This window comes from Perca flavescens, chromosome 16 (genome assembly GCF_004354835.1).
Source record: "Perca flavescens isolate YP-PL-M2 chromosome 16, PFLA_1.0, whole genome shotgun sequence".
In the NCBI taxonomy this organism is placed as follows: domain Eukaryota; kingdom Metazoa; phylum Chordata; class Actinopteri; order Perciformes; family Percidae; genus Perca; species Perca flavescens.
In genome coordinates this window covers 5019466-5033392 of record NC_041346.1, presented here as the reverse complement: position 1 = coordinate 5033392, position 13927 = coordinate 5019466, and the positions used below count along the sequence as shown (strand labels likewise).

The following is a 13927-nucleotide window of genomic DNA, read 5'->3' as shown; positions in this document are numbered from 1 at the left end:
CCATATTATTACATATTTTGTTTAAAAAATAAATAAATTGCAACCCCCACATTTTGTAAGAACTGCCGCATTATGTAATAATTTATTACAAAATGCGGAGAAATGTATTACATATTGCATTTGGGGTTTTTATTACAAAATGCGTCAGATTATTACATAATGCGGATGTAATTACATAATGAAGAGACATTTTATTATATTTTGACATTTTATTACATAATGCGTTTATGCTGTCCTCACTAAAGGTTGTTGCAGGCAATGTATTCTTCAGCTATACAGCAAGCTTAACATTATATTCTCCAGCATAATGCTGTGTTTGGCAGGATTTTATTAAGGAAAATATCACTTATTTTGTAAAACTGTGAAAAAGAACACAAAAATCACAGTAAGTCTTTGCAAGTACCAAATATCTCTCTACATTAGTAGAGAATTATTGATATAAAACAATACAAACAGGTACTTAAAACTATGTATTGTAATCTGTAAATATCATTTACATAAGCACCAATGCTTTAACAACCAAAGATTGAATACATCCATATGTAGTTGACAATAAACTAAACATCATCAAACATATTGTACTCAAACAAAATAAATATTAACATAAACATGTTAATATAACTGTAAATAGTGGATAATTTACAGATGAAGCCGGTTTGTGGACTTTAAGGCACAGGATTAAGTGGATTCGTACACTGTGATGCTCCCTCTATGAAGCCATGGGAAAAAGGAACGTTCTAAACATCACTTGATGCCTTCAGTGAGAATCTACAATGTAAATAGTCATCAAAATAAAGAAAACGCATTGAATGAGAAGGTGTGTCCAAACTTTTGGCCTGTACTGTACGTTAACTTTACTTTATAACCGTCAAGCCACTAAACCTGTTTGGATATTAAAGTGCCCATATTAGATATAGATATCTACTGTAATCAGACCATTGTAATTTTGGGATGTTAATGCATTGTTTTTGTTGCCTACACTTTCTGATTGAGCTGTACTTTCCTTTATTTGCAGGAGTTTAAAATGCCTCACGACATAGTTGAAACCAGTGATGGTATCGTCTTTGTTGGGGATGCAGGCAGTAAATCAGTCTTCAAGTTCACCACTGAGAGTAAGATCAGCTTCATTAAGACTATATTGAATCTAAACTATGAAATCATGTGCAAAATTCATATATATATATATATATATATATATATATATATATATATTATTAATCAAGTCTTTTTTTTGGCTTTGTAGATTAACTCTACCCATTCTTAATCTGCATCCACCACTGGATTTGAAAATGCCATGATTTTTTTCATCTTTATTTTTCAGAGTTACATCGCTCCGTCAAGAAAGCTGGAATCGAGGTTCAAGAACTTGAAGGTGAGAATTTTTTAGTTTTTATATTCATCATGATAATAAAAGTACTTGATTGTACTGCTGCTGAGGTTCCTGCCTTTTGCTGATCAGACCAAAACCAATCACAGCATCAACTGGGAAAGTCATCGACCAAGTGGCAGAAAGTTCAAGATTCAGATCCACAGATTAGTCAACTCGACAGGGTCAGCATGTGTTGATTGTGAAATGTTGACTTTGGTAGTAGCCTAGTGGTAGAAATAAAAAGACAATGGGGCTTACAGCAATCCACAAATCTTTAACACAGCAGGTTGTTTGACAAACATTACTATATTTTTAAAGGAACACGCCAACTTATTGGGAATTTAGCTTATTCACCATAACCCCCAGAGTTAGACAAGTCGATACATACCCTTCTCATCTCTGTGCGTACTGTAATGCTGTCTGACGGCTCCAGCGGCATCAGGCCAGCACAGAACATGCAGGTGACTGGTTCCAGTAATCCTACTGCTCCGAATAAGTGACAAAATAACGCCAACATGTTCCTATTTACATGTTGTGATTTATAGAGTCACAGCGTGTACAAAAAACAACGTAACATGAGACACAGCCGTCTTCTAACTGTAAACAAACCGGGAACTATATTCTCAGGCGGAAGAATATAGTACTTGGGCGGAGTGATATGCTCGCAGCAAGCCTGTCTGAGAATATAGTTCCCGGTTTGTTTTGGGTGCCATACAACGCCAGAACGCTCACCACACATCAGCTAGTTAGGGAGGGGGAGGGGAACATATTTTTAGTGGTGGGGGAAACCGGAGAACCCGGAAAAAAACCCACGCAGACACGGGGAGAACATGCAAACTCCACACAGAAAGGCCTGGATTTGAACCCAGAACCTTCTTGCTGTGAGGCCACAGCACTAACCACTGGGCCACCATGCTGCCACACCCCCTTTCATAAATGGTTACCTGTTTAAGGTAGAGCCTTATGTGAGGTATCAATGAACTCGGCAGAGACTTCCTTTTTTATTGGTAAAGGTTTGGCCCGCCCCCTACACTTTGGCCACACCCCCTTTCACAGCTAATGAACTGTATGACAGAGTCTTGTGTGAGGTATCATTGAACTCAGCAGAGACTTCCTTATTCATTGGTGATTGTTTGGCTCGCCCCTCTGTGCTTAGCCACGCCCCCTTTCATAAATGGTAACCCATTTATGGTAGAGTTTTATGTGAGGTATCAGTGAACTCAGCAGAGACTTCCTTATTCATTGCTAATGGTTTGGCCCGCCCCCCTATGCTTAAACCATGCCCCCCTTTCATAAATGGTGACCCGTTTAAGGTAGAGTCTTATGTGAGGTATCAATGAACTCAGCAGAGACTTCTTTTTTTATTGGTAAAGGTTTGGCTAGCCCCCTATACTTTGGCCACGCCCCCTTTCACCGCTAATGAACCGTATGAATTAGAGTCTTGTGTGAGGTATCGTTGAACTCAGCAGGGAGTTCCCTTTTCATTGTTGAAGATTTGCGGTTTCTAAGTGCCGCGCAAATGCACGGTCGCAAGGAGTGGCACTGTTCCACAGTGAACAAAATAAATCATGTAGTGGCTGTTATGAAAATGGCACACCCAATGAGTTATTCTCTCGGTTTGGGCACACCTGTGGTTGATTATATGTGGAAAAAAGAAGAAATCATGGAGTGGAAAACTTGTTAATCATTTGTTTCTTTCTAGAAATGGAGACATTTGTCCAAACTAAGGTGAGGCCGGAGCACAACATGTCGAAGACAGCAGCCATCCAAGAGAAGCAAACTGTGGCTCGACAGCCTCAACCACAAGAAGATAAAAAAGAGGAGAAGAAGAGTGCAGCAAAGCCAAACAAAGAGTGGGGTGTACTCCCAGCCATTATCACTACACTTCTGCTCATCCCTCTGCTGGTGGTCATCTCCATTGGAGTCTTTATCTGCTGGAGGAAAAACAGTAAGGCCATGGGCAGTGTATATAACAGGACCCAAAGGGTTTTGATATAGAAGAACACCAAAAATAGAAAATAATGGAAATAAGGCCAAACACAAAAGGTTTTGTTTTCAAGTCTATCTTAATGCAATACTCGCATGCCCGAAAAGCGATTGCGCCTGCTTTAGAAAGTTAACTAATCGCAAGTTTGCGGTAAAATGCAGTTGGGTTGTTGAGGTCAAAACTCTATATGTAGCAGCTGTGAATCAAATACTACACTACACTACAATACTACTACTACACAATTACACGGAATATTTGCTGTTCAATCCATCTGGATTGAAAAGTATTTTCCGCGACAAAAAGGCATGTGTTGAGGATGAGGACCAGCCTGAACCGGAGGTATCAGTCTGAAACAGAGCTGAACAGTGACCAGTGTAATTAGTTATGTTATTAATTTGTTTTTAATAACATATATTTTATTAAATATTTTTAGGCTTCAACCAGTGCTGCTCAAGCTCTTGCGTCTCAGGGAGTGAAGTTACGTATGCGAAAAGTCACGTTTTCAACATGTTCACGTGTAGCCTACCACGCAGCGACACAAACGTAAACAACAATGGAGGGAAGAGAGAGATGCGCGCTTCTAGCTGGAAATTCAGTCACTATTACTACTATGAGTTTGTGCCAGCTAAATATGGCAATATTAAGGTTCGTTGTACACTCTGTGCTGGTGGCGACTACGTCAAATTTGAAGAACCATTTGGAGTCGCAGCACTGCAGTCAAACTTACAGAGCAAGTCCCAGCAGGTGGTGCGAAGCAGAGAGAAGGAGGTCCCCCACCACTGAAACAACAAAAGCTGGACTTCGGTGCAAAACCAGTAAGTGGGGGAGAGTTGAAGAAGTTGGTCGGGCAGTAGGCCTACGTTGGTAGCGGTAATGCTGTCCTTAAACACAGGTGACTCGCTCTCTTTCGTGCCATAATAAACCAGATCCTACTACTGGCAATGCCGAGCTGCCTCACAGTAAAACGGTTGTCATTTTTATGTTGAGGCTGTAGGGGTGTTGTCGGCAGTTGCTGAATGTAACTAATAAAGTAACTTGTAATCTAACTTCGTTACTTTTAAAATCAAGTAATCTGTAAAGTAACTAAATTACTTTTAAAATCAAGTAATCTGTAAAGTAACTAAGTTACTTTTTCAAAGTAACTGTGGCAACACTGGTCAGGAGGACAGCATCCAACAGCATGTCCTCCTCAGTTTTTGATACTTTATTGTTAGTTAATAAGTATTCCCCCCTGCCCCACCCTGCGCCCCACAAATAGCTTTCTAATCTGTAGGAAACACTGCTGTTCCAAATGTAGTTTACTATTCAAGTTTTTAAAGGAACACGCCGACTTATTGGGAATTTAGCTTATTCACCGTAACCCCCAGAGTTAGACAAGTCGATACATACCCTTCTCCTCTCCGTGCGTGCTGTAAGGCTGTCTGACGGCTCCAGCGGCATCAGGCCAGCACAGAACATGCAGGTGAATGGTTCCAGCAATCCTACTGCTCCGAATAAGTGACAAAATAACGCCAACATGTTCCTATTTACATGTTGTGATTTATAGAGTCACAGCGTAAAAAACAACATAACATGAGACACAGCCGTCTTCTAACTGTAAACAAACCGGGAACTATATTCTCAGGCGGAAGAATATAGTACTTGGGCGGAGTGATATGCTCGCAGCAAGCCTGCCTGAGAATATAGTTCCCGGTTTGTTTACTGTTAGAAGATGGCTGTGTCTCATGTTACATTGTTTTTTGTACACGCTTTGACTATACAAATCACAACATGTAAATAGGAACATGTTGGCGTTATTTTGTCACTTTTGTCACAATTTGGAGCAGTAGGCTAGTTGGAACCAGTTACCTGCAGGATCTGTGCTGGGCTAAGCTAATGCTGGAACCGTCAGACAGCATTACAGTGCGCACGGAGATGAGAAGGGTATGTATCGACTTGTCTTACTCTGGGGGTTACGGTGAATAAGCTAAATTCCCAATAAGTCGGCGTGTTCCTTTAAAGCTGAAGTGGTATTTGAGATTCAACATACTCTGGTGGTAACTCAATTCACCAACAGTACATGCAAATAACTTTAGTCTTGTCGAGAGAACTATCTGGAAGGGCTTTCCAGAGCATATGACCTCTGTGCACTTTGAAAGACTCAAAAAGGAGTATTTAAGCCACGACCACTGGTGGAAGCTCTTGATTTAGAAAATAGATCAGAGTTTTCTAATTTGGATGTGTGGTCCAGCTAAGCCCGTTGGAGTGTTAGCTGTCGGGAAAAGTGTTAATGATGATGGCTGTGGGACTGTGTTGACTTTCGTGTTCCCTTAACATCTCATATTGATTGATTCAAAACTTTTATGCTATTACAGCACCATTGACCAAGACGATGTGGTCTGAAGTATGTCAGGAGGCTGTAGGAGGCTATTAAAAGCACCCCATGACTGAAAGCTCCAGATTTTAGCTCGCTATTCGCTCTTACCGGTAATGTGTGTGATGGGATGGGAGATGGGGATTGGAACTGTCCTTCAGTATTGTGAGAATGGTTGTAAAAGCCTGTGAAACAATTTGGAGTTTATGTCAACGTGGTCGAGAAAAAATACTGTTTTTTTTTCAGACCACTCCATTAGCTTTTCTGGCAAAATTACAGTGTGCCGAATACTCTAGTATTTAGATTGAGCCTGGTGTTGCAGATGTATGACCTTCTGGTCAAGCACATTTCAGTCAAGAACATTGGGCCTCATTCACCAATATCTTCCTAAGTTTTCTCTTAAATATGTTCTTAAGAAGGTTCCTAAGAAAATTCTACGTCAGATTCATGACGTGTTCTTAAACAGCAGATTTGTTCGCACCTGTGTTCTTAGGATTGATGAATCCCACGTCTTCGTAACTGAAAGCGCGTGCCAGTTGTTCCTAATTAGCATAAAAAAACGCCCCGCAAATTCCCATATAAGGACATGACACTTCCTGTGCACCTCCTGGGAGACAGGTTTTCGGAGATTGTCGGAGCCGCGGTGGAGGAAGTACTGAATCTCAGTACTTAAATAAAAGTACAAATAACAAGAGACATATTTACTTTAGTAAAAGTATAAGGTGTCCACTACCACAAACAAGGCCTGGCTTTTTAAAAAAAGTTCCTAACCAGCATAGAACGGAAATGTGTTGTTAGAATTGGAATGCGGTTGGTTTTATTCATGGATGTATTTTAAGACAGTTTTATTTTCTTTAACCATGCAAGTAAGCAAATAAAGTGTGTGAAGCAGCGCGAATGGAGATGTGAGGAGGTCCAGCCAAATAAATAAGATATAAACGCGTCTTACGCAGCCTGGCGGAGGAGTAAACGACGCTGTGGAGAGAAATAGATATAGCAACTTTGATTTAAAAACGGGAATAATAAAAACAAACATTTTCATTTTCACTTTTACCGGAGGCTGTATTACCGGGGTCAGCGGTGCTGCGCCCGGGCTCTGGAGCACCAGAGCCGGCTTGGATCAGCGGTGCCCCATATATACAGTATCTACGGCAACCAAACTTTACTACACTTCCCCTCCACCTGTCTGCATATCTCATCAGCCTTGGGCGCTGGGGATATCACCCCAGGGGGGCGGGTCTGTGTAGCAATTAAGCCAATTGCTCATTTAACCCCTTGACGCCTGAATTTATTCACAATTATACAAATAAAATATTATGTGTGTTTTTGGCTCCAAGCTGATGCTAAATTAAGTTGAGATTGTTAATTTGTCTATAGCATATGGAATAGATATAAATTTAGGTATGATGCAAATTAGCGACAACAGGCATTATGGTAAAATTCTTTACAAAATGGTAAAATTAATAAAACACATAGTAGATTTCATTCATGTCACAAAGTTGTTAGAACTTCTAAACTGTAAATGACAAATACATGGATCTTGACAACGGCAAGAAAGAAAACACTCTCCTACTCCCTAACATTGACAGTAGTTTCTTTAGGGTTAGGGGTAGGGTTAGGTTTAGGGGTAGGATTAGGTGTAGGGGTAGGGTTAGGGGTTAGGGTTAATTTCGCTTCCGTGAACCGGATGTATCTCCCACTCCAACCGGTCCTACGAGAAACCAGCGCATGCAAAAGGTTCCTAGGTATGTATCGCATCTAAACAAACCGGCATTGGGGGGAATACACACGCTATCTCGCCTGCAGTCGGAATGGAAGGGGTTTGATGCAAATTAGCGACAGTCGGCGTTAAGGGGTTAAGATATGAATATATGACATAAAATGTAGGTAATCAGCGTGCTCAAATATAGTCCGATATATCGCCCCAAGTGCTAGCCACTACTAAAGTCAGGACGAGTCTAACGGCGCCATTAGCTATATTCGGAAGAGTGAACATCACTAAGCAACTGGACGACGGGTAAAAGTAGCTCTAAAACCCTAATTTAGCTCGATGAAATCAAAAAATGTGAGACTTGTTTGCACCTCACAAAGATGTCTTTTCTACTCTTATAATTTGGACAGCATTTAGCTTAATATTGTTGAATATTGTTTGTTTGCAGACCGATGTGAGGCGAAAACTGAACCCAGCTCTGTGGGAGGGATCCTGGGAAAAATAAGAGGTAAATAATTTATATTACAAACTAGAAAATTTCTCAAGAATTGTTAAGTGTGTCTGATACTTGGTGCACATCCCAATGCTAATATTACCAGTACCAAGTAGCAGTAGCTGTATCATTGAGGTCCATAGGCCACGTGTGTGTGTGTGGGCGTGTGTAGGTGGGTGGTTGGAGGGGGGAAGGGTAGACAAGATCTTATGGCGTCCATCTACATTTTGCATGAATTGCATGGCGCACTAACAAACAAAGTCAATGCAAAGACGTCAATAAATGGATGTGGAGCATCCATCATGTCTAACTTTTTTTATTAAACATGTAACATTGTTAAAGAGCTCGGCCTGATACCGTAACTACTGAGGTGGTTTAACCCAGAGTGACCTGGCTGACGCGCTAATGTTACCATGCTGTGTAGCACTCAAGAATTGTCTGACGATGTTGCGTTTCAGAATAACAATATGTTTATTTGGTTTACCGTGCAGCATGAAAAAGTCCATTCTTTCAGTTTTCAGCATTAAATCCATAAACAACAAGACAACGTTTGAACAAAGGGTTTGGCACCAATGCATCACAGCTTTTGGTGTCACAGCAATAGCGGTCAAAAACCATTTGCCCTTTCCATGCTAAATCCTTGCCGGCAAAAAGTTTGAATCTTCCTTGAGAAGGAACAAATTGTATTTGTTAAAATTGTAGATAATCATTGTTAGTGCTTTTTCTTCTGGCCAGGTAAAGCTGTGGGCAGTCTGAACCTTGGGAACTTCTTTGCATCCCATAAGGGTTACAGTCAAGGCTTTGACCAGCTGAGTACTGAAGGCAGCGACCAGGAGAGGAATGATGAGGACAGCAGCGACTCCGAGAATGAGGAGTACTCTGCTCTGCCGCCTCTTCAGTCCTCCTCTTAGACACTCTGGGACCAGCCACCAACCTTCGTTTTTTCTGGCAACTCAAGATGTATGTTATTCATCATGTGTGTAACTGTTGTGTTAGCTGCCAATCGTATTGTTTATATATTTAAATATATGCTGTATATAAAATAATTTAGCATAATTTAGACAATTTATTTCATCTTTATTTAATTTACCTGTGGTCTTGATGCAGCCTTTGGTGACACAATTCACACATATCACGATGAAAGATTGTTTTTCCGACATCAAACTTGCATTTAGTGAAATTATTAGCACAATCCCCTGGACACACGTTACAATATTTGGTGTCAGATTCAACCTCAACACAAGACCAATGGGCTGAGATAACTCAACTTTTTATTTTTTCTTATTTTAGAGATTTTCTTAAAATGAGGATCAGGAACTTAAAAAAATTCTTGAAATAAGTTATTTGGTATTGTAAACAGGTAAAAAAAATCTAAGCCCATTTGTGGATTTTATTTTATTTTAACTAAGATTTGTGGATTTTTATTTTATTTTAACTAAAAATAAACCCAACTTTACTGAATTACTTTTTTAGATGGGGAATTTCTATGACTGAAATGTGGTCAAGTATTTTACAGTTAGTCAGTTGATGTTATATATTTGTACTTACAGTGACCAGTTTGAAAACCTTAATGGCTCTGTTTTCATGGCAGTGCTATGACCAGCACAAGCAGAACGACAGTTTGGTATTTTTCTGATCATTAGACATTAGCTTTGTCCATATGTTTGCTCAGGTGGGAAGAGAGATACAAACAGGTGGAAGTGCAGAGAGAGTCCTTAGAGTTTTGGGAGAAGTTTGGTGAAGGTGAGAATAGATGTCTCTGAACCATGTCTGTTTCTGAGGCAAAGTCACTCCGCTGCCAATTTGTTGATTCTGTCAACAAGAGCAAACTAAATACATTGAGAGAAATGTATTAAACATTCAAGTAAGTGCATTTTAATTGCCCCTTTTGGCCAATTTTAAGCACATTTGGTTCCTTTAATGTGGTTAAACCCAAAAGGAACTTGATGGAACATCAGTAAATTGATGATCTTTAAAATAATATGAGTGATTCTTACAGTTTCTGTTATGTACAGCTGCTTTATACTGTATGAACAGTTTTTCCTTTAGTTCATCTCTGCAGACATCTGAGGGCATCAGGACATGTATATCGATAAATATACAGCCTCTGATTTAAGGAGTGCCACAGCAGCGGTTGTATTCTCATTGTTTATGAGGGAGACACTAGATTACAGGGAATCATGGACCCAGTGTATTAACTCAAAAGTACCATTTCATACAATATGATTAATTATTTACATTCTGAGATACAGTAGAATTAAGCCTGAAATAGTTTTGGATTAATCGTGTAAATGGCGTCAGCAAACCTTTTTTATTCTTTTTTTCAATTGTCATTGTCAAACCCATCTGCCTCTGGCTGCAGATTTGTGGTACTCTGTATTAACATTGTGCCACTCTGCATCATCAGTCAACAATCTGATTTCCTGATGGCTGTTTCACAAAAGCAGAATTTATAAATCCAGGATAACTGATAAAGCGAGGCTTGACCTAGTCTAATCTGTGCTTGGTGCCAAGCCAAGCTGAGGAGGAGCAACTAGGTCAAGCCAGGTTGAAGAAATTCGGATACATGCGCTTTTCTTAACAGAACCGCAAGGTCGATCACAGATTTACTGATGTTAAACTGATGTTGATACTTTATACAGAGTGAGAAGCAGCTTCTTGTGGAAGTATGATAACGTGAAACACATTAGTTGTAAAAAAAGAAACAGCGAGATTTCTCTCGCTGTTTGAGTGGCAGATGATCACAGAGCGACTGAATGCGTAAGTAGCCTAAAAATATACATTAACTGACCACTGCTCTGAACTGAAAGTCATAATTGAGTTATAGTCGACTAAAACTTGACTAAACATTTGGCACAAGACTAAGACTAAATTAAAAATAGGTGACAAAATTAACACTATAATGCAGGCAGATAATAATAAGGTAAAACCACTGCTGAGTGAACAGAAAAGGCTCCAGGATTAATAAATCCTAGCTGTTAGCCTGGTTGGGAGCAGACTAGCTGTAAAGAATAAATCTCCATGGTAACTTAGGTGCCTCTGCTTTTGTGAAACCGAGTCAAGGCTAAATTGAGCCAGGATAACTGGGAAATCCCGGCTTAATCGCTTATCTTGGTTTTGTGAAATAGCCCTCAGGATAAGCAGATACTTCTTTTGCTGAGCTGTTGCTGTTATGCTTCACTGTGATTGGCTTAGCTGTTTAAGCGCGATGAGAGCAGTGATGTGATTGGTTGTATTTGGTTATTGCCACACCTCCTCATCTATATTCCACTTCACCCAGCCCTTTTACACTTTGCGCTGCTGAACCAAAGTATCAGGTGAGCTTGTAGGCGCACAGTCCGAGGGCCCGAGATGTACCACTTTTGCTGGTCACTGCGTTTGCTACATTAAAATAGGGCCCTAAAAAAGGAACAGAAAACATAAATACAGTGCTTTTCACGACATTTAAATATCTGAGGAAAAATTCAGTTATGCAGGATTAATTATGGAATTTAGCAATTTTATTGTGATTTTAAAAATGAATAGTTTAACAGCACTGATGTGGTATACAGTATAAACCGTTTAGTTCTTCCATGTAGTAATGCTAAACACAGCATTATTTCAACATAATTGTTTGGTTAATATTTTAGTTCAGTAACATTTCACTTGTAATGTTGTGCCTTTTCTGTATTTTGCCTTTCTTCAGCATCTGCCATTACAAAATGTACCATGGGATGAAAACAGCTGCTGTTAGTAGAACTTGTACTATATTGATTTCTCTTCATTCAAGTGAATGGAAAATGTATATTGTGTGTGTGTGTGTGTGTGTGTGTGTGTGTGTGTGTGTGTGTGTGTGTGTGTGTGTGTGTGTGTGTGTGTGTGTGTGTGTAAGATGCCAATCAAACAGCCAAGTCTCAAGCACTGTAACTATTACATCAAACTAACTTCAGACAGAATAAAGAAATAGCATGAATTGAGAAACAGTTTCTACGTACATCGTAAGATGTTGAGGACCACATTGTTCTGTTGCAAGTTGTTTCCTTCTTACCTACAAATTATTTATATTTGATATTTCCGTCTCCATTTACATGCATGCTGTACTCTTAAAACGCACTTGAGTTGTCTAATCCAAAACAGTGAACTTGTTTGGTAATCCACTTAAAGTGTAGAGTAATTTGAAAAGTCTGCACTGCATCACCTAATGTTGTAGGGGTGCAACTACCAATTTCCCTAATTTATTAATCTGGCAAATCTGGATTACTTGATTAATCGTTTTGTCTATAAAATGTCAGAAAATATTTTAAATTATCCGTCTTTATTCCCCAGAGCCCAAATTTAAATGTTCGAATGTCATGTTTTGTCCAACCAACAGATAGTGATTATCATAAACGAAAGAGAAAGCTAGCAAATATTCAGTTTTCAGAAGCCCAGTGAATTTTTGTCATTTTTACCTAAATTATAATATCAATTATTAATGGATTTAAAAAAAAATTGTTGCAGATGAATTTCATTTCAATCATTTTTTTATTGAATAAGGCTACGTTCACACCGCCAAGTCTTAACGCTTAATTCAGATTTTTTGCTCAGATCCGATTTTTTGTTTGGCTGTTCACATTACCTTTTAAAATGTGGCCTATATCAGATTCCAGTGTGAACTGTTTGCGGTTTCGAACTGACCTGCACGCGCAAAGAACAATAACAATGACATCATACGCAGCACGCTGTTGCCCTCAAGTTAGGGAGGTTATGGAAGAAGTAAGCATTTTCACTTTATTTCAAAATTTAGCTTTAAGGCTCTTCATCTTCCTTTGACACTGCAGCCATGTTCTCCTGTGTCCCCGTTCTTCCATTTTGTTTGCTATTTTTTCAAAAACGTAGCAGTTACAGTATGATCTTCTAGTTTTGATTGAATTGAAGTATCTCCCCATACACTAATTAGGTCTAACACCTCACTCTCCCTCCATTGACTGTTCTCCATTTTGTAGGCCTAGTCAAGTTTTTAATTTTACTGTCTGTGTCTAGGCCAATCTCCTGCCTGCCCTTAATTGTGACAAATTTTGATGTAGATTGATGTAAAAGGTTGTTCGCACTGTGGCCGCATTAAAAAAAATAAGATCTGGGCAAGATTTGAGTGTTCACACTACTTCTGAAAAAGTCTGACCTGGTCACTTGACCCCAAAAAAAAAATCTGATTTGGGCCACTTTTGCCTGCAGTCTGAACGTAGCCTAATTGCTTCAGCTCTATAATATATATATTGTATAGAAATATCTGAAACAAAAATAAATCAAAATTTCTAAAGCATAGCAGCATCGTTTGCCAAATGGTTAGTTTGTGATTTAAAGAATACAACTTGTAGCAAGCAGGTTAAATCCTGCAAAACAGCTTGTATGGTTCTTTAAATCTTTGTCTTCATTAGGGCTGCAAGTGCATGTCTGCGTTTTAATGGATCTGTATCAGCAGCATAATCTTTTGTTTACTATAAACCATTGTGCACGGGTACAGCAGCTGTTGAAAATTCCATTACACTTTTAATAACTGGAAATGTTTCTTAACAACTTCAACTTAGTACATTCAGATTTAACTTGATCACGTTTGATTTGATTAATACTAATTTATAGGAATGAATGGAAAACTGAAAATACAGGAAACATGTTCACTCAAGCACAAGTCAATCAAAAAATCTGAAGCATGCACACGGTAGCCCTTATAATGCAACAATTAATGTCCACCAATAAAAGCTAATTCACAGCACACAACCTCATAAAAATACACAGACATAATGGAAACACAAAGATGGTGGTATGAGGAGTATGTTGTTTGTCTAATCAGAATATTCAGTTTCATTCTGTATTCTAAGGTTTCATTTAATTTGTTCAATATTTTATTCCCTATTCCTGAATTGAATCCTGTATTCTGAGACTCATCAAATACTTCTGTTTCTATCTATATGCTGAGTTTGCCATACTGTTTGAATGAATGACTTCCTTAATGGCATGCCATAGATATTGCATTTCTAAAGTTGCAGTCACATGTG

General features: G+C 39.0%; 1 protein-coding gene across 1 annotated transcript in view; it reads left to right on the top strand.

The window, feature by feature from the left end:
- pam (peptidylglycine alpha-amidating monooxygenase) overlaps positions 1–11873 on the top strand; it is an 85283-nt gene extending 73410 nt beyond the window's left edge. Inside the window, exons 22-26 of the mRNA XM_028600987.1 lie at positions 1016–1112; positions 1322–1372; positions 3072–3317; positions 7869–7928; positions 8649–11873. Of these exons, the coding sequence (XP_028456788.1) occupies positions 1016–1112; positions 1322–1372; positions 3072–3317; positions 7869–7928; positions 8649–8824 (630 nt within the window). The 3' untranslated portion in view covers positions 8825–11873. The remainder of the gene's footprint in view (positions 1–1015; positions 1113–1321; positions 1373–3071; positions 3318–7868; positions 7929–8648) is intronic.
- Positions 11874–13927: the final 2054 nt, after the last annotated feature.